A 22,174-nucleotide genomic window follows, 5' to 3' on the forward strand; every position below is an offset into this window, starting at 1 on the left:
TATGTCATGTATTGGTTATAAGACTTAAGCTTTTATTATCGCAATACTCACCCGTTTCATTACATTTATTTGCAGTATTAGAAACCTCGATAATTTCTTTATTTACAGTAACCATTAGTAATGCTTGTGTATACAAAAAGATTCCAAAACCAAATTCATAAGGTTATTTGAGAGTATCAAAACCAAAAAGACCTAAAACTTTAGTTTAAGTAATATAAAACAATAATGGAAAGTAAGAACAGTCATCACAGAATATGTTATTATTTACATCTGTTCCTCATGACATTGAAGGTGGGATGTGTGTTTTATGAATAAAAGGAGATAAGTTATACATCAATGAGACCGCAATCAAACATACACACACAAAAAATTATGACCTCTAGAGGGCAAAATTAAGAGTACAGATGATAGATATATAAGACATTTTGAATATGTTTTCTCCATCACGTCACATCTATTGTTCTTGCTCAGTTTGTTTATGAACTTTGGGTTATTTGTTACAGCTTTTTTATACGACTTCAAAAATTGAAAATTTTTTGGTCGTATATTGGTATCACGTTGGCTTCGTCGTCTGAAGACATTTGGTTTTCGCACTCTAACTTTAGTAAAAGTAAATAGAAATCTATGAAATTTAAACACAAGGTTTATGACCATAAAAGGAAGGTTAGGATTGATTTTGGATGTTTTGGTCCCAACAGTTTAGGAATTAAGGGCCAAAAAGGGCCCAAATAAGCCTTTTATTTTGTTTTTCGCACAATAACTTAAGAATAAGTAAACAGAAATCTATGAAATTTTAACATAAGGTCTATGACAACAAAATGAAGGTTGGGATTGAATTTGGAAGTTTAAGTCAGTGTTTAGGCAGCAACCATTTGATTTTCTGGGGGGGGCTATGGTTTTTTTTGGAAAAAAAAGTTTGTTTCCAGTTTTTGGAGAAAAAAATTATTTGTTTTTGATTCTGAGAAAAAAAAATTGTTTGTTTCACTCTCAGCTGCCACTATATGTAATGCTAAAATTGAAAGAAAAAAATTGTTTTCGACTTGTCGTGAAAAAAATAGATTGTTTTTCGCCACAGGCGAAAAAAAAAGTTTGCACAGAAAAAAAAACCATAGCCCCCCCCCCAGAAAATCAAATGGTTGCTGCCTTACAGTTAGAGGCCAAGAACAGGTCCCAAAATAAGCATTTTTCTTGGTTTTTGCACAATAACTTTAGTATAAGTTAAAAGAAATCTATGAAATTTTAACACAAGGTTTATGACCACAAAAGGAAGGTTTGGATTTATTTTGGGAGTTTTGGTCTCAACGAATTAGGGGCCAAAAGGGCCTCTTGCAGAGGTCATATAAAGCTACGCCCTGCGGAGCATCTGGTTCATGATTCTAGCAAGTTAAAGGATTGGATGACTTGCTTGGTTTGTTTTGTATAAATGTTTGCTCAAGCATTGTAATTTCGATTGATATCTGCAAACAATAAAAGTAGGTGGAGTAAAAACCTGTGTATAGGTAAATCTGTATGGTCCAACCAAAAAATTTAAATCTGCTTTTTTTTAAAAAAATTTATTTTTATTTTTTATTGATCTTTTTGGTGCTCAAACTACAGGGCATACATACATTTTTACAAGACATACCTGAATGACATGACATGTATGGCATTGTTATACTATTGATATTATGCAAATTAGACATAGTAAAAATTTACAAGTTAGTGGTGTCAATACACAGTATATGATACGTCTTAAGAATACTTTGGAATACATTATAATATAACCATATTAAAAAATAAATATTTTAAGTTTAGTTATGGTTACCTTCAGAAAATTCAGCCAATCAGTCAACAGTATCAATAGCGCTATAAACTATTTGTATAAAGAAATATATGCCTCATAATTTGTATTCAGACGTTTTTGTTTTTCTGTCTGTCATTTACCCTTTGTCCTTGACCTCATTTTATGGTTCATTGACTTCTTAAAATAATTGATTATGGTATATTGTCAAATGAATTTGAATGAGTAATAGGTAACTATTTTTGTTATATGTGATATTTAAGTCTGCTTGTGTGTCAGACATTTGTTCAAATGACCTTGACCTTATGTCATCAAATTTAAGGTTAAATATCTGTGTTCAAGTCCATTTATCGAATAATTGTATCATCCTGAATATGCATGAAATATTTGCCACTGGATGTCAAGCAACCAACAATCAATCAATCAATAAATCAAATAATTGTAAATTTCTGACTGAAATTGATCACATTTGATGGTCAATGTCAAGCTTTTGTATTTACATCTGTATCATAGAAAATATTTATAATTAAAAGATCAACTGTATTTGGTTTATGAAATGATTAAATAGTGTGCATGTCTGTATATCGGGTTTCATCTGACCTTGACCTTTGATCATGGTTCAATGGAAGTTTTTCAGTTTTGGTGATTCTGTCTATATCTCCAGTTGATAAGCATTAGGTCAATTAAATTTGGTTTATGGAATGATTGTTAGATGTGCTTTGAGCTGACAGGTTTCATCTGACATTGACCTGTTTTGTATGGTTGTCTTTTTCCGAGCTAGTATAATCTATAGGTTAAATGTATTTAGTATACTGAATGAAAGCATTGCTAACATGTAGTCTAGCATGGTTGCATTGCCCTCATTTTGCCAACATTAAGCTTTCTATTCCTCAAATTCTTTTAGTAATAGGTTCACTGTATTTGGTGTAGGGTATACATGCCATTCTGGTAGGATTCATCTAACCATGACCTAATTAACATGGATCATGGATAATGTTCAGGTTGTGTGATATTTGTAATAAAACCTTCATATTCAAGATTAGTAAATACTTGTCTCGTTTTTGTGTGATATTTGTAATAAAACCTTCATATTCAAGATTACTAAAGACGTGTCTCGTTTTTGCTTTTCTTTCTTCCTGTTAACAAACACTTTGACTTCTTGAAACAACTTTTGTTCTTTAATTAGATTATTAATTGCTTACATGCATGTTGCTTGATGTTATTATTATAGAAAAATCAAGATCTAAACTCGTCTGTTTTTGAAAAGTAAAAATATTCCAAGTACTGATGTCAATTTACACAGACGTAGATTAGAGAATTGAAGGGATTTTGTCATACAGTTCCAGATGTAGCCAAATGTCTGTCGAATTAAAACTTGATGCAGAAGATGTTATGGTTGAAAATATGTACAGTTGAATGTATGATAAAGAGGTGAAGAAATGACTGGTAAACAAGTTAATCAAATTAAGGAGTATACAAAGAAACAACAGTAGGTTTATTGAATTAAGTTTTCCTTGGTATATTGTTCTATGACAAGTCACCTGAAGTAGAGGGAGAGAGTAGATGATGTTAAATGTCCTATTGTGTGTAATATGAAAGTTGATTTTAAAATTTTTATAATTTATTTAAATGCTTTTGATTGTCTTTTATAAAAAGGGACCGCAAGTCAAGTTACCAGATCCAGTCATTAATAAGGAGAACCTTGCAGAGGTGGGTTTACCTTTATAAGATTTGATAAATACAGAAGTAGTTTTGATGAAAACTTAAAAAAACTAGTCTAGCTGTTGAATTTTAAAAAGACATGATTTATGGTCCATTATTTCTAAAGATGAATGTCAATCACATGCAAGATAAGCATCAAGAAGTGTTTAAATTTAAAAAAAGACACTATGGTTATTTGTTGAGATCCACATATACTTTATATTTGTTAAACATGGATCCCCATAGTGACATCATAAGAAGATCTCAAGTCAATGTCTTTCATTTTGCATTAGACATAAGTTGGAAATACATGTAGTAGTTGAAAGACCATACTTCTATGAAAATATAGGCCATGCAAATAACCTTATTACACTTTGTATTGTAATCCAGCAACAGTAAAAATAATAATGTCTACATATTAAACTCTGAAACTATAGGAAAATTATTCCTGTGGATTTTGTTCAAGTTTTATGAAAATACGGTTTTATGAAATGTATTTCACATGCATCAAACATGTAAATTTCTTGTAGATTGCCGATTTGGTGACAGCAGTAGGATCTGAGGAGGACAAGATTAAAGCAATGATGACACAGTCCACTAAAGAATTTGATCCAGCCAAGTAGGACTTCTTAAAATATTCATTTGGATAAAAGTTCTCTGTATAATATGTAGCTTGCTATGAATTGTGAGCTATTATAAGATAATATTTCAAGCCTTAAAACACCTTAAAAAAAAATAATAATAATGTAAATAAGGACTGATATTTCAAAAAATCAACAAAGATACTAGAATTAAAAATTGGTATACAAGTTTCTTCTACATAAGATACATTAGTTTTGCTTGAAGGAATGCCAAATCAAATACCAAGTTTGAGTAGCGTTAATAAATGAAAGTTCCAAAACAGTGTGCCAAAAGGTTCTAAATGTTATCTCAAAAGAAAGATTTATAAACATGGTATAATTTATAACAACTTAACCAAATTGAAAATATTTTTAATACTGCATGTTCTTAAGGGAAAAGTGATCATGTAGAATATTACTTATTATTTCAGTTATCAGAAAAAGCTACCCATAGGAACACCATCACCATCCTATATATGTTTTAAATGTAACAAGCCTGGACATTTCATCCATAACTGTCCAAATGCTGCTGCTAACACGGTTAGTTTTAAATGTTACAAGTCAGGACATTTTATTCATAATTGTCCAAATGTTGCTGCCAACACGGTGAGTTTTAAATGTAACAAGTCAGGACATTTCATCCATAACTGTCCAAATGCTGCTGCCAACACGGTTAGTTTTAAATGTTACAAGTCAGGACATTTTATCCATAATTGTCCAAATGCTGCCAACACGGTGAGTTTTAAATGTGACAAGTCAGGACATTTCATCCATAATTGTCCAAATGCTGTTGCAAACACGGTAAGTTTTACAAGCAACAAACCAGTGCAGGCCATACATAGCTACTTTAATGTTATAGCAAATTTTTTAAACTAACAATTAAGAAAAATTCACATTTACTTGCAATATAGTGAAATTATCATTCTTAATGCTGCCATCTGTACTGTGTTTTAATGCAACTAGTAAGGACACTAATGTTTATGTTTATATAGTAGCTTTATATTAGAAGATTATTTAAGATACATATCAGACAGAACAGATCCCCGTTGTATTCTTGGATATAGATTTCAAGTATCTCCATGATAGTCAACTAATTGTCTGTTTCAGAATCTGAAGGTTGTGTATTTAAATATTTATATTATATTCCAAAATGAGATTACCTTTATGTTATTGTTTAAATATGGAAACCATATATATAGTTAACTAAAAAAAATGAAATTTCTCATTATTTAGTTATAAAATGGCAAAATATATAGACATTAAATGGCATTTTTTTCAATAAAAGTTTCTTTAATTTTAGGAAACAACTGGTTCTCCAAAAACAACAGAAGTAAATGACATTAGAATGAAGAGACCAACAGGGATTCCTCATACTTTCCTAACTGTTGCCAAGAAATCAGAACCAGGAGCTATGTCACTTGGAGGGGGCAGATTTGCTGTGCCTACTATAGATCAGTATGTATTTCATAAAAGGATTGTGCAGTGTTTAAAGCTCATCAATGCTTCTGTACGATAATAGATCAGGTAGTGAATAAAAAGAAGATGTGGTATGATTACCCATGAGACAACTCTCCACCACAGACAATATGATGTAGAATATAACAGCTATAAGTCACATTCTTCAACAATGAGTCAAAAAGATAATGCATATTGCAAGCTATAAAAAGCCCAGAAATGATGAATTTGAAACCATTCAAACAAGAAAATTAACAGCATGCATGGCTGTAAAACTGTCGGTTTTGGCACATGGTCTTGTAAAATATGGGTTTTAGTCTTTTGATAGTCGAAATTGCTCAGACGTCTGATGGCAGCAATTTTCTGTCTTGAAATCGTAATAGATTCGTTTTCATGTAGATAAATCATACATCATTCGATTACTTATTTGTTTTACTCTATGAATATTTAACCTTTTTTTTTATTAGTTGAGAACTATTCTACCATTGCTTTTCAAATTTAAACATGTTACTGATGCCAGTTTTCCTGAAGTTTTTAAAGTTCTCTCCAGGCACTTCCTCCACCAGTGAAAATGTTGCTTTTTGAATGTATTTAAACTAATACTTGTATAGAAAAAATAAAGTAAAATATGTTCATTTCTATCACAGGCAAGCATTTAAGAAAGGAAAGAAAGAGAGACCCCCATTTTTACCAGCTTTACCAGAAGAGAAGAGAGAAGATGTGTCAGTACCTTCAGAACTAACATGTTTATTATGTAAAGATCTATTAACAGATGCTGTAGTTATACCATGTTGTGGAAATAGTTACTGTGATGAATGTAAGTTTTACTAGAAAGTTATGAATTTGATTTAACAGTGGATATTTGAAAAAAATAGATATTACTGTGGATTCATTTATTTTCGTGAGTCCCAATTTTCATGGATTAGGGAAAACTTGCATGTTATAGTCCGTTTGACTTCTATAAATCTTCAAAAAATAATTCTTAAAATTTCATTTTTAAAGAAAAATATTTTTTTTCTTCATGTATGTTAATGTATGATATATACGAACTCTGACTATGCATATCATAATTTTAAACCTATAATCAAAAAAGTTACTCATTAGGTCTCTATGTTACTCCAATTTATTTTAATATAAAATACTCAATGGAGTACGTATGAGTAGTGTAACAGCCTTCCATTCAAAACAAAAACATTAGACATTTGCTCTAAACTGTTTTATTGTACCATGTGACTTTACTCATTTAAATAACTCTGGTCATGTGATTACTGAGCTTTCTGTATTCAATGAGAAATACAAAAGCATGCACACATGACTAGAGTTATTTAAATGAGTAAAGTCACATGGTACAATTAAACTGGTTTAGAGCACATGTCTAATGTTTTTGTTTTGAATGGAAGGCTGTGACACTACTCATACGTACTCCATTGAGTATTTTATATTAAAATAAATTGAAGTAACAAGGTTTTATATTACAGCTATGTACAGTATTTTCCCATTGTAGAATTTCTTCACAAGATTGAATGGAAATTGAGTTTATGGTCAGAAAACATGATTTTCAAACTGTCATATTTTGACTATTTCATTACAGGTATAAGAAATCATTTAGTAGAGGATGATGATCACAAATGTCCCACTTGCCATGAGGAAAATGTCTCACCTGATAAATTAATCATCAACAAGTCATTACGAGTCTCTGTAAATAACTTCAAGAATGAAACATTGTATCAGAAACCAGAGAAGCAAAGGTCTCCCTCACCCCCTCCGCCACCCCCACCAAGAATAACACCTGCAACCAGTACCCCAATGACAATAGAAGTTACATCATCTCCACTCAGGTTAGATACAAGGTTAGTATTCTAAAATATAACCGTGTTAAAACAGTTTTTGTTTGTTACCATAAATACATGAGGTTTTGGCAACAATTTAATTATGAAATATATAGGGAATTGATTAATTGCATTACTTTTAATTTATTTTCATAAAATTACATAAGTAAAAATTTGCAAAGCCTAACCATTATGAAAATATAAATGCTGTTGAAAATGTTGAACATGTATAATCAAATGGTAGAAATTATTAGATGAAAGTTTTGAGATAGTTATTTTTTATAGGGGCCAAAAAAGGGCCCCAATAAGCATTTTTCTTGGGTTTTCACACAATAACTTTAGTATAAGAAAATAGAAATCTATGAAATTTAAACACAAGGTTTATGAACACAAAAGGAAGGTTGGGATTGATTTTGGGAGTTTTGGTCCCAACAGTTTAGGAATTAGGGGCCAAAAAGGGGCCCAAATAAGCACCATAACTTTAGTATAAGTAAATAGAAATCTATGAAATTTAAACACAAGGTTTATGACCATAAAAGGAAGGTTGTGATTGATTTTAGGAATTTTGGTCCAAACAGTTTAGGAATTAGGGTCCCAAAGGGTCCAAAATTAAACTTTGTTTGATTTCATCAAAAATTGAATAATTGGGGTTCTTTGATATGCCGAATCTAACTGTGTATGTAGATTCTTAATTTTTTGTCTCGTTTTCAAATTGGTCTCCATTAAGGTCCAAAGGGTCCAAAAATAAACTTAGTTTGATTTTAACAAAAATTGAATTCTTGGGGTTGTTTGATATGCTGAATCTAAACATGTACTTAGATTTTTGAATATAGGCCCAGTTTTCAAGTTGGTCCAAATCGGGGTCCAAAAATAAACTTAGTTTGATTTTAACAAAAATTGAATCCTTGGGGTTCTTTGATATGCTGAATCTAAACATGTTTTAAGATTTTTGATTATAGGCCCAGTTTTCAAGTTCGTCCAAATCGTTGTCTAAAATTAAACTTTGTTAGATTTCAACAAAAATGGAATATATGGGGTTCTTTGATATATGCTGAATCTAACCATGTATTTAGATTTTTGATATTTGGGCTCGGTTATCAAATTGGTCCACATTGAGGTCTAAAGGGTCCAAAATTGAACTTTATTTGATTTTAAAAAAAAATGAATTCTTGGGGTTCTTTGATATGCTGAATCTAACCATGTATTTAGATTTTGGATATTGGACCATAAAAGGTAAATGTCCAATTTAAAATTTTTAAGTTTTTAAGTTTAAGTTCTTAGACCACATTCATTCTGTGTCAGAAACCTGTGTTGTGTCAACTTTTAATCACAATCCAAATTCAGAGTTGATCAAGCTTGAATGTTGTGTCAATACTTTCCCCAACTGTTCAGGATTTGAACTCTGCGGTCATATAAAGCTGCGCACTGCAGAACATCTGGTTGTTTTATATAATAAATCCCTAAGTGTTTTCAATAACTGATTATTTTTTTATTTAACTTAAATCATTATATAAAAATGCTGGAATTACTGTTATTTAAGATGTTTGAAAGCTGCATTTCAGATATTTGAAAGCTGAATGCTTAATTATTAGAATCATTGTCAAATGACTTTTGTTTATCACATTAAAAGAAATCATAGCTGCATATAACATTTAGGATTTAATATTTTCAGTAAAACAATAGATCTAACAGCCGAAACTGAACCAGAAACACCTGTTTTAGATGAGAATCAAGCTATAGAGGAAATGGGAAAGGTAATAAAAAATAACAGAGAAAATTTTACAAGTTAACAGGAACTTACAGCCATGTATCAAAAGAACTGATAATTTTCTTGACATTAATGCAAAGTAATCTCTAATGATCCAAACAGCCTACATATCTAAACGAGGTAGATGAAAGCAACTTTAGGTTACCATACAGCTTTTAACAATCAGAAAAACCATACTGTATAGAAAGCTATAGAGAGCCCAGGCATGACAAATATAAAAAAAACAAGTTGAATCAGAAACCAACAACCTGTTTTTTTTCTCAAATGAAGACAGACAACAATGAAGCCATTTAAAAATGGTCTGTAAAGACAATAATTTTCATTCTTAAATATTTTAAAGATAATGTGAAATTGTTACTTTTGACAATCTGAAAAAAACAACCACAAATATCCCAGTAAAAATGGGGAAAAAAATGAAATGGAAAAGTACATAGATATGTTGATTGTTATTATTGAAAATAACACATATCGTAAGCCTTAGATAAAAAATAAAACTATTAGACATAGAAAAAAATAAACTATTAAGAGTCAATACTAGATTAAAAGAAGTGTTAAAAATTACTTTCTAACCATGCGTATGTTGTTTCAGGGCATTGCTGTTTTGAGCGGAAGAAAGGCTGTTACTGCAGGTATGCTTTAGTCTCATTTAGAAATAGATCTAAACCGTAGCACATTTTAAATCTAATCGTAATGCAATTACTGTTTGAAATGTATCAAAAGTGGAATATACTTCCCAATTTATCTCTGCTAAACAAACCAAATTAATTATATAAAGGAATAAGCATTGATTTGAACATTTTGAAACCTGATCATATAATGACTGATACATATTAAGCTAAAGTTGTTGGTATAATTGCCTTAACTCAAGATGATAGATAGTAACTTTTGAACTAAGGTGTCAAACAAAGTTGCTCCACATCATGTCAGCCAAGTTAGGATAGGACATCTGAAATAAAATGTAAACAGCTGGAGAAATTTTCTATCAGTTGGTGTATAGAAACAAGAAGATGTGGATGGAGAGTTCTCATTGGCACTCATAGAGTGCCAATGAGAACTCTCCATCCAAGTCACAAACCATTTGTAAAAGTAAACCATTAAAGGTCAAAGTATGGTCTTCAACATGGAGCCTTGGCTCACACCAAACAGCAAGCTATAAAGGTTTCCAAAAATTAGTAGTTTACAACCAAAAGTTCTTCCACTTAGGATGATGTTTCACTATATCAAGTAATCATTGTTTAAATTTATTATCAGTGGACTTTTCTTTCCAATTTAAAAGAAGTCATAGAAAATATGAAAGTTATGATCTAGAACAACTTCAATCATGTAAAGAAGGTTTTCTAGAAACAACCTTTAGTAAAGATGTCTTATAATTTCTTAGGTTCTTATGTCTATTTACATAGTTGTATAATTCTGTTTATATTTCAGATCAAGACCAGACTTCCACAACAAACAGGTATAGATTTAAATTTCTAGAAGTAGGAAAAATGAAACAAGACTCAATCAAAATTATTTAAATTTCTTATCGTATGATTAAAAAAGAAGATGTGGTATGATTGCCAATGGAACAACTCTTCACAAGAGATCAAATGACACAGAAATGAACAACTATAGGTCACCTTAGAGCCTTCAACAATGAGTAAAGCCCATGTGTATGAGAATAGCTTGCATAGATGTAGTGGATGTATTGTTAAGCTTAATTAATATTGATGCCATAAAGGACCAGTATTAAATTTATTATATTAAATGAATACTTAGCCAAAGGGGAAAACCAACCGTCTAATCTGTATAAAAAACTAAAAAAGAGAAACACTAATGAACCACATCAACAAAGGACAACTACTGAACATCAGACAGTATGTTACTTATACAATGAATAAGTACAACTTACTCTTAGTCTGTAGTATCCTGGTTGAATAAAGAAACATTTATATTACTGTTTTTCATTCATGCACCTTCATCAACTTCAGGAATAAAGACATCACATTCCACAGAAAATATACATCTCAAACAGTAATGATTTATAGTTTTCTCAATTTGTTTGATAATTGTGTATTTTAAATTATTGAATTTTATATATTTAAATGTATAATTAATGTAAAATTGTTTTCATTATACAGAGTAGCTGAGTCTAAGTCTTCAGTCTCTGTAGAGAATTACGTTGCTCCAGTACAAGTACCTATACCATCCTTAGGAGCATACAGACCATCCATGCCACCTGGTAGGTGTTTATCATACTACAGCAATATTGGTATTGGCCACCTCGATTATATTTGAATATAAAGAAGTTCAATTGGAAAATATTTGTTTTCTCATTTCTTATTGATTAAGTGTGAAATTTAAAAGGGAACTAATCTTCAGGTCTTTTTACCAAATGAGTGCAATAAAAGTTTGATAGTGTTCTACTGTCAAAAAAATTGCTTCATTTCTCCAATTTAAGCAATCATTCTTAAATTGGTCATAGAAATTTTATAAAGAGGTAACATTTTCAGTATGATTAGAAATTAGATAAAAGGACACAATCACAAAATTTGATGGAATTTTAAGAGTCTGCAATGAAATTCCGAGCATGCAATGTATGTGGATATTTGGTTGGATAAAAAAAACAAAAACTTTTGAAATTGCTATTTGCTACTGTTCACCTGTATAAACACTGAGGAGCATACATTTATATCTATTTAAAAAGTTTTGAAAGCATTTAATTGTATATGAACAAAAATCTGCTTCATTGCACTGGAGTTTTACAACTATTGAAGAAAAGTCTCCCATATTTATTGTTAGATAATATTTATTTTAAATGATGTGCTTCTCTTTGTACTTACAGTTATCTTTTTATAGTTTCAACTGTGCAAATATTTATTTTTAAAATGTTATTATTTTATAGTTTCAACTGTGCAAAAGTATAATAATAATAAACATACTATTTTCTTTCAGTATCTCTACCGAACACTATGCTTCCACCCCCAGGATACAGACCACCTTTGTTATACCCTCCTAGTCTGGTTCCTCCTCCATACAGTGTACCTCCACGATTTATACCACCTCAGGTGTCCAAACCATTGTCAGAACATGAATTTTACAGAGAAAAGAATAGACTTTTAAAAAACAAGTACGTACAATGTACAAAAAATGGGACAGGTATTTTGTTTACACAGGTTAAACTAACTTTTTAAAGAATAATTAATCCTTGTATGTCTGATATTAAAGTTAAATTATGGCAACTCCACTGTTTATACAAAGAGTGATTTAGACAAGCTATTCTGTATTAAATTTCAAATTGAAACTATTCAAGGCATATTACTGCGGATTGATTAGTTAGATACCAATTTTCATGGTTTCGTGGATACAGGTGAACCATCAATTCAAATGTTCATGAATTACACACTTTCTACAGGCTTTGTATGCAGAGATTTACAAAACCACGAAATCAAATAACAAGGAAAATGCAAGTTTTCTTCTATCCTAAAAAATTGATACTCATGATAAAAAATGAACCCACAGTATAAGGAGAAATTGTTTTTTTTATCCATATGTGCATTTGTGAACAACAATATTGCACCAGACCTGCATGGACAAAACACAATATTTTATTTAAGACTATATATAGATAATACAACTCCCCTACAAAAAATAAACAAAACAAAAATATCACAATGTAAAAAACTTGAATATTTTTTTTTTTAAATGTTGTTGACCTTTTTGGCTCAAAAGGGGAAAGCAAAAGCCCCCCAAAACACAACTTGGAAGTTGATGATTGCACTTATTAATGAATTTATTGAAGTGCAATGTATGTGTGATGGAAAAAAAGTACACAAATCCACACAATAATAGTTATATTGGAGAAGTCCAAATATTGTTTTTCTTTATTTTCTTCAAACTTCTATGTAGATAAATGTTTGGGTATTAATTTTTTTTTTATTTAACCCTTACATGTTTTTTTCCAGTCCATTAGATGATTACACAAGACCACCAGTAGAAAAGGAAAAAAAGGAAACTAAAATAAAATCAAGGTCTAAAAGTCCAAAATTCAACAAGACATCCAAATCTTCAAGATCTAGATCAAGGTATGTTATATTATACAGCAACAATAATGTTTTCAATAAAAAATCTGAAATTAATGATACATATACAATTTTTTCTCTCAAAATGAAATGAATGATTTTGTTGTATCAGTTATGAATTCTATTGAAATTTGTAGCTATTTCCCTTGATTTTATACATGCAAGTCACATATTTGAAAACCTATATTTATAGAGAGAAAGGGGCGCATTGCATTTGCGCCAATTTTTAAAAAGTCCAATCTTTCATTTGCGCCACAAGGTTATATTTCATTTGCGCCAAAAATTAAATACTTCATTTGCGCCATTTTACAGGTAATACAGGTAATATATAACAGGATATAACATACAACATACATATAAAAGGAATATTCATCGCTCTAACATGATTATCAAAGATTTGTTAATACAGTATTACTGATACTTCAATAAAAGTAGTCTCAGAGTATTACCCCTGGATAATTGATTAAGTTCAATCATACTCATTTCTAATACAAAACTGAGATTCACTTAGGTTTAGGTCTATAGTATTCACATTTGAGATGTGTCAAGATGGACAATGTCAATTCAGAGACAAATCAAGGAAATAAGTCTCAGAGTATGTTCTCAAAAATTGAGACAAGTCATTTAGGTGTCCCAAAAAACTTGCAAAGATAGAGTAAACTTGTAAAGGCAGAATGACAACTGATATGGACTACAAAACAATTATCAAAACTTTGATCGAACGAAACCATGGGGCAAACCAGCAGAAAGTATAGTCTCAAAAACTCATTGAAAGGTTTACTTTGGTTTTATGACGACTGATTTCTGAGATATATGTTTTGACTAACAAGCTTTGTCTTTTTTGAAGATTTTTTTTTATTAATACCTGTATTTATCTGTATCATGCGTATTTTTAAAGTTTTTATTATTGACTCAAATGAAATATAGTTTGTGGCGCAAATGAAAGATTTTTTTTGGCGCAAATGAAATGCCAATTGGCGCAAAAGTAAAGCACGCAGAGGAAGAAAACTGAAATCATATTTTGAGTTTTCTTATCTGTGCATTGATATTTAAATTCACAATCTTCTTATTTTTAAATAGGATGTGATATGTCCTCAAAATATATGACATTTATATATATATTTTTTTATTTGAAATAAAAATGTGTTTTAGGAAACTAATTTTTTTTAATTTAAAAAGTTAAATTGTAAAATATTGTTTTTACTGTACTTTTTCATTTCAACCCAAAATAATTTTGTAATGTGACAGTAGGATTGATTGTTAGTGTTTTAATGCCACGCTCAGTCTAACTGGCTAGACCATGTGGACAGTTTATACTGGTGGAGGAAGCAGAAGGACCTGCTGATTCCATTTAATAGGGTTAACATACACAAAACAAAAATAATATGTACATTTTATAAGAAGAATATATTAAAATTTTATTTCATCTACATATTCCACTTGAATGCATTGTATTAATTTATTACAACTAAATGAAGTGTTAGTTTCTGTGAATTGATTCCTTTTTTTTATGTTTTTCAGATCAAAAACCCCTAAAGCAGTTTCAAGAGATAAAAAGTCAAAATCAAGATCTCCACCACCCAAGAAGCGTTCATATTCAAGAACCCCACCTCCAAAGAAACGTTCATATACTAAGAGTAGATCACGATCACCATACAGGAAGAAAAAATCATTTTCAAGATCACGTTCACGATCTTTAACACCAAGGAGAAGTAGATCACCAAGACCTAGATCCTTTACCCCAAGACCAAGGTCAAGATCATGGACACCTAAAAAATTCAGGGGTAGATCAAGGTCGTATACAAGGTCACGAACAAGATCAAGAACTAGGTCACCAAGATTTAGAAGGAGGACATATTCCAGATCTCCCCCATTTAGACGAAGATCGTATTCTAGAAGTCTTACACCTAGAAGAAGGTCATTTTCCAGAAGTCCACCACCCAGGAGGAGGTCAAAGTCACCATTTTTCCGTGGAAGACCGAGATCTCCTGGCTATTATGGAAGGGACTGGTCACCACCACCGCCATACAGAAGTTACAGAAGTCCACCGCCCAGAGGATTTTCCCCTCAACGATATGGTCCCACACCTTATGGCTTTGGGGGAAGAGATTTTCCTGCTAGGTGTGTTAAGTTCATCCAATTACACAAAATATATGTTCTTTCAATATCTGTGTCATTGTTAATAATTGTACATGACTGATCATTACATGTGTTGTATTAGATCAATCTTGTTTAAGACCATTCAAATACCAGTAAAAGTGGTTCAGGTTTTAACAGGAATGTCTTAAAACTTTTTCGCAATGCAAACTATGAGACACTAGATCACTCCATAAAGTTTTGTTTCAATATTTGTGTTTGCCATTTACACAAAAAAGTTTTGATGTGAATCTCAAGTTTGCCATAAAATTACAGTGGTGGAAGATCTTTTCATATGTAAAACATGGAGTTCAAATGCTTAAAATTTATTTGAGTTTTACAAGGCATTGACTCTATTAAATAAAACAGCAAATTATATTGTGCAAGATTGTGAAGCTCAAAATCAATGGAATGTCGAAAAATAGGCTAAATATATCTGTATGAACACACCATTTGTCTTCAGTCCATAAATAAGTGAAGGTATCGTCCATGATTCGTTATAAAGACATGCATTTAAAAAAAAAGCGGAAAACAAAAGCAAGATACAAACAAAATAAAACGAATTATTATATAATAGGCATTGTCTTGATATCATCTTGGTTATCCAAACCAGCTGTAAATGGTCAACTAGAAATAAAACAGAAATTAAAATACAAAAACAAAAATGCAATGTTAGAAGATCATTTAGTAGAGGTCATAATCATGATTGAGTCATTTTTTGTTCATACCAATCTTAGTTGACCAAGAGTCCAGGATTGTTAGTTTTCTTGCAAAAAGTTTTATCTAGGCACTACAGCTTCTTCCACCAATAAAAACTGATGGCCACAAAATGGCCAATAGTGCTGAAGGTCATTGAACAACAATCAACCAGCCAAACAAATGATTGGCAATTGACAACACTTTACAACACTATAAAAAAAGACTTCTATAAAAGTGTAGAACGAGTTCAACAACAGCATATTTACAGTCAATACAATAGTCTGAATAGACAATAAAAAAAATAGTCCAACTAAGACAAGATCCCTGACTTTTAAGAATGGTATCCAAGAAAAATATTTTAAAGCTCCTTATGGAATGAGAGAATATAAGATCTAGACAAATGTGCCAATTTGAACTGACAAATCTAAATACATGGCAATGTCATGAGAAGTGAATGGAAAGGAAACAATAAGAAAAAACTTTCACATTCTGACTTGGTACTGGTATTTAAAAAAAATGCTGTGTGCTGTAGAATATACATACTTAATACTATATTTTCCTGAAAGTAATTTTAATCATGTCAGTTGGTATTCATTTTTTTTTGTCCAATATTACCAATGTGAAGTAGTGTACCTGTCCTTTTTCCAGCTAAGAGTGTTGATTGTTATATTATCTCCACTGCTGAAACCTGGAGTCCAATTTGCAAATCATTTGATGCTTGGAGATGAATAATTTGACAGGCATTTTTAAGCATCACCCTTTAAATTAGATGGGGGATGACTTGGTGGTACATTCAAGTAGTCTTGGTTGAAACCAAATAAAATTGAAATAACAGTTTTATCTATTTCTCTGGATTTGAAGGGTCAGTTTTAACCCAGGTATGTAAAATGGTGCATTGAAAGTCCTTAATGATTCTCATTTGGTTCTGAACCATAAACTACAGGTCAAGTTAGATTATAATTGTATTAGCATTTACTGGTCAATAGTTATGCTCTTAGTAACCTTTAATTTGGGTTCGTTTTATTTTATCCTGATAATTTAAGTATTAATTAACCTTTTGAAAATTGAAAACAATGGCATAGACCAATAAAAACTGGCCAATTTTTGTTTTGGCAAGTTTTTCATCTTAGTTAAAACTTTTAAAAATACAAGACATTTTCAAAATAAATTTGGTGTTTGGTATATACAGTTAAAGAGTGCAAACAGGGGTATCTGAGATCACTATATGACTAAAATATAATTGTCGATTCTGATTGGACAATATTCAAACCCCTTATGAAACTATAAGGCAAAAATGTTCAAACTTCAGTGGATTATCTGTTGGAAGGCCATTTACAAATGTTATGACCTTCTCTTGATATTATGTTGTATTGATCAACAGTTAAGGTTAGTATCTCAGGTATTTTAGAAACTGATAAACTTTATTTGGTCTATAGAATCATTGTAAGGGTAATATATCGATATTGAAAGATTGGGACCCGATTCAAAAAAGTTAAAAAAAAAAAAATCTATCTGCCATAAGACCATGTCATCTTTTTAAAAAAGAAAATTGACTTTTCCAACAAAAAATGCGGAAGTAGTACTTTTTATATTGAACCCACAGCATTCATCTCAAACTCATTCATTGATTAGATTGGTGTTTAACGACACTTTCTACACTATTGTGCTATTTTGTTGTGGTCAGCTTTATTTGTGCAGGGAGCCACAGTGCCCCTAGAGAATTGCAACTTTGATAGGAAAACCGACAATTCTAGCCACCGTTAAGTAAGATTTGAGTCGTATGCACCTGCCTTTTGTTAAATTCTAAGTCACAACCTCAGTTGATAGGCTAGTGATTCAGTAATTCCACTACTCGCACAACTCGTCACAGAGACCCCTTTCAGTTAACCAATTGAACATTATGGCACAATACCTCTTATTACTTGTATGGTTTACCAGAGAATGAATGAGGAAATGTTCCAAGATTATGTAGAGAAGTATGCTTTTCTATTTGTAGGTTTGACCAGAGAATTTATGAGGAAATATTTCAAGATTATATAGCTAGATATGGTCTACCTCCACCCCCACCCCCACCTTCAGGTCAGTTAGAAAGGGGCATGTACTATGATACAAACAAAGGAGTTTATAGGAGAGGATCTAGGTCAAGGTCAAGGTCACCTAGAGGATCCAAACATGACAAGCCTAGGGATCGTAAAGATGACAAATATTATAAAGGTAGAGACAAAGACAAGAAAACAGATAAATCTGATAAATCGAGTAAGACTAAAAGTAAAAGAGATGATGACAAATCTAAAACTAAGAAGGAAAATGAAAAATCAAAAGGAAGAGAGGACAAACCTAAGGAAAAGACAAAGGACAAAGATAAAGAAAAGGAAAGCAAATCTAAGGATAGCAAATCCACAAAACCTGTTGAAAAGACTGAGTCAAAATCTGAAAAGCCAAAAGAGACTGATAAGAAAGTTCCTGAAAAGAAAGTAGTGAAAAAAGTAGTAAAATTAAAAGATGGAACAATTGTAAAGAAAGAATCACTTGCACTTAGATTAAAAACGAAGGGAGCTAATCCCAAATCTCCTGTGAAAGTTGCTAAAGTTGTTACAGCTAAAGAAGCAGTCAGTGAAAGTGATGATAAATCAACAACTGTAAATAGATCAGGAGCTCTCAAGACAATTCAAACAACAGAAAGTATTAGAAACTTACCTCAAAAGGAAACAGTGCACTCAAAGAGAAGTAATTCTAATCTGATAGAAATTAACACTCAGCATGTTTTGCCTGAGTCGAAGAAGCCTGAAGTCAAAGAATCAGCTGATGAGGAGCCTAAATCCAAACATGTTGATGAAGTGAGCAAACTTGAACCAATGGAAACTGAACAATCAAAGATGGATAAAGAAAATACAGATTTGGAAAATAAAGATGGTGCAATAAATGGAGATGGAAGTGATGACACTAACAAAACCGTTCATAAAAAGGAAGAGGTTCCAGCAAAAGAAGTTACTCCTGTTAAATCTCAAAAAAAGGTTAAGGTCGTGAAAAAAGTTAAAAAGGTTAGAAAACTTGTGGATGTAGAGGCCTCACAAAGTGATTCTGCGTCAGATTTAGAAAAGGTCAAATCTAAAAAGAAAAAACGTGTTCAGGAGATTAATGAAAATAATGAGAACTCTGAAGATGAAAGTCCAGCTAAAAGAATAAAACATGATGCTGAAGAAGAAATGGAAATAAACAAAAATACCTCTAAAGGTGAAGATCAACTGATGTTATCTCCCCCTGAATTGTCAAAATGGGAAAGGGAAGATTACAATGAAGACAAATCACCAGATCTGAGGGACAAACTCAAAAAGAAAACTGAGAAAAAAACATTGCCAAGGTTGGTATAAAATTCTAGTATCAAGGTGTTTTAAATATGATCACATATTTATTTAATTTGTTTATGGCTATGTTATCAGTAATGTTCAAAGTATTCTAAGGATGAAACTTAACCAATTATATCTCTAGATTCTTACATTAAGGATTGACTAATTTAATTCAATTGAACCCTGAAGATGCATGAATTTAAATATGTCCAGAAGTAATTTCACTACACTTGCTATATAGCTAGGTTTCTTAATAGTTATTATATCAATGAGTCAAGATGAGATAAATGTGCTATGAAATCAATAGACACTTAGGTAAAAGGAGATATGAGGTTTTATTTCAATGATTCTACAACCTTACACAAAAAACAACATGAAAAGACTTGTAGAGGTCACAATATGGTCCTAACAATAAGGAAAGTATATAGATTGTCAAGCTCTCACCTGTTCAGGGTCTGAGATGACAATATGGTCCTAACAATAAGTAAAGTATATAAATCAATTGTCAAGCTCTCATCTGCTAGGGTCTGTCCTAACAATAAGTAAAGTATATAGATCAATTGTCAAGCTCTCACCTGTTCAGGGTCTGAGGTGACAACATGGTCCTTACAATAATTAAAGAATATAGATCAATTGTCAAGCTGTCACTTGTTCAGGGTCTGAGGTGACAATATGGTCCTAACAATAAGTAAAGTATATAGATCAATTGTCAAGCTCTGACCTGCTAGGGTCTGCCCTAACAATAAGTAAAGTATATAGATCAATTGTCAAGCTCTCACCTGGTCAGGGTCTGAGGTGACAATATGGTCCTAACAATAAGTAAAGTATATAGATCAATTGTCAAGCTCTCACCTGGTCAGGGTCTGAGGTCACAATATGGTCCTAACAATAAGTTGAGTATATAGATCAATTGTCCAGCTCTCACCTGTTCAGGGCCAAACAATAAGTAAAGTGTATAGATCAATTGTCAAGCTCTCACCTGGTCAGGGTCTGAGGTCACAATATGGTCCTAACAATAAGTTGAGTATATAGATCAATTGTCAAGCTCTCACCTGGTCAGGGTCTGAGGTCACAATATGGTCCTAACAATAAGTAAAGTTTATAGATCAATTGTCAAGCTCTCACCTGGTCAGGGTCTGAGGTCACAATATGGTCCTAACAATAAGTAAAGTATATAGATCAATTGTCAAGCTCTCACCTGATCAGGGACTGAGGTGAGAATATGGTCCTTACAATAAGTAAAGTATATAGATCAATTGTCAAGCTCTCACCTGGTCAGGGTCTGAGGTCACAATATGGTCCTTACAATAAGTAAAGTATATAGATCAATTGTCAAGCTCTCACCTGGTCAGGGTCTGTAAAAGTTATTAATAAACAAGTTGTGTTAAGCCTGAAATTCTCATTACTTGTGTGCAATTAGGAACTATTTACTCAATTAATCATGTATGCATTTTGTATATAATAATATCATTACCAATTAATTATTTTCATATTACAGATCCATAATTGAAAGTGCAGAGAAAGCTATAACACAGAAACAACCAAAACCAGCTACAGTTGCCTCGGCTGTGGTGCCGGCACACCCTCAAAAGAAACCCACGGTCCATGACCGATTACAGAAATCACCTGTTAGACAAAAGGATGAAAGACATCGTAAGTCTCCTGTCTCCAGTGATCATAATAAAAAATCCCCTGGCCAACAAAAGAGAAGAGTTTACATGGATGATAATCAGAAACAGAATCATAAAGATGATGACGATGGTCGGAGGGTACTTAGTCGGGAAAATTCCATGCAGATTACAGTCTCTTCTGATAAAAATGAAAAAGATTCTGAAAGAAATCACAGGAGAGTATCAGAGAGTGAAAAGGTAGATAAACGTCGAGTCTCAGAGAGTGAAAAATCAGACAAGCGCAAAGTAGTGGGAGGTGAAAAGAGTAAAATTGATGCCGTTGAAAAATCAGAGAAAATAGACAAGCAAAAATCATCTAGGAGGAATGAATCTCCAGAAAAAGAAAGTAGACAAAAAGTGTCAACTAAAGTTTCATCTAAAGTTAAACAGACAATTGCAAAGAGTGTGAAAGATAAGAAAAAAGAAAGTAAAGATAATGAAAAAGTAAAAGATACTGATCAGAATGATGGCAATAAAACAAAAGTGGAGGAAATAAATGGACAGGAAGAAAATACCAAAGCAGAAAATGAAAATCAGATTAAAAGGAAAAAGTATGAAAGGAAAGAGTCTGTTATTGATGAATCGACCTTTGTACCTGATTATAATGAACACAGTGATTCAGATGTCGAATCTGAAGGTGAAGCATCAAGTATGGAGGAAGAAAAAAGTGACAAAGAAGAAAAGAAACACAAAAAACACAAAAAAGAGAAAAAGAATAAGAAGAACAAAAAACATAAACATAAACATAAAAAGAAGAAGCATAAGAAAAACAAAGAGGAAAAGGAAACTGTTAATAAGGTCGAATGAAAGTTCAATCTCATCAATGGTGCTATTATTTAGGAGAATGTGATAGCTAACATACTTTTAGTGCTAAATTGTTTGGGTGGTTTTGGTTTTTATACGACCGCAAAATTTGAAAAATTTTTCGTCGTATATTGCTATCACGTCGTCGTCGTCGTCCGAATACTTTTAGTTTTCGCACTCTAACTTTAGTAAAAGTGAATAGAAATCTATGAAATTTTAACACAAGGTTTATGACCACAAAAGGAAGGTTGGGATTGATTTTGGGAGTTTTGGTACTAACATTTTAGGAATTAGGGGCCAAAAAGGG

The 22,174-nt window shown here is 31.7% G+C and overlaps 1 protein-coding gene across 2 annotated transcripts in view; it reads left to right on the forward strand.

Annotated features, from left to right (window-relative positions):
* The window catches only part of LOC139489603 (E3 ubiquitin-protein ligase RBBP6-like), a 37,883-nt gene extending 15,925 nt beyond the window's left edge, over positions 1–21,958 (forward strand). For both annotated transcript variants that reach the window (XM_071276201.1, XM_071276202.1), the window contains exons 5-19: positions 3,437–3,490; positions 4,012–4,100; positions 4,533–4,641; positions 5,402–5,556; positions 6,204–6,373; positions 7,148–7,406; positions 9,058–9,139; positions 9,743–9,782; positions 10,579–10,606; positions 11,271–11,371; positions 12,085–12,259; positions 13,095–13,214; positions 14,733–15,332; positions 18,043–19,407; positions 20,892–21,958. In XM_071276201.1, the coding sequence (XP_071132302.1) occupies positions 3,437–3,490; positions 4,012–4,100; positions 4,533–4,641; positions 5,402–5,556; positions 6,204–6,373; positions 7,148–7,406; positions 9,058–9,139; positions 9,743–9,782; positions 10,579–10,606; positions 11,271–11,371; positions 12,085–12,259; positions 13,095–13,214; positions 14,733–15,332; positions 18,043–19,407; positions 20,892–21,870 (4,326 nt within the window). In that variant the 3' untranslated portion in view covers positions 21,871–21,958. The remainder of the gene's footprint in view (positions 1–3,436; positions 3,491–4,011; positions 4,101–4,532; positions 4,642–5,401; positions 5,557–6,203; positions 6,374–7,147; positions 7,407–9,057; positions 9,140–9,742; positions 9,783–10,578; positions 10,607–11,270; positions 11,372–12,084; positions 12,260–13,094; positions 13,215–14,732; positions 15,333–18,042; positions 19,408–20,891) is intronic.
* Positions 21,959–22,174: the final 216 nt, after the last annotated feature.

The sequence above is a fragment of the Mytilus edulis genome, chromosome 9, assembly GCF_963676685.1.
Source record: "Mytilus edulis chromosome 9, xbMytEdul2.2, whole genome shotgun sequence".
Taxonomy (NCBI): domain Eukaryota; kingdom Metazoa; phylum Mollusca; class Bivalvia; order Mytilida; family Mytilidae; genus Mytilus; species Mytilus edulis.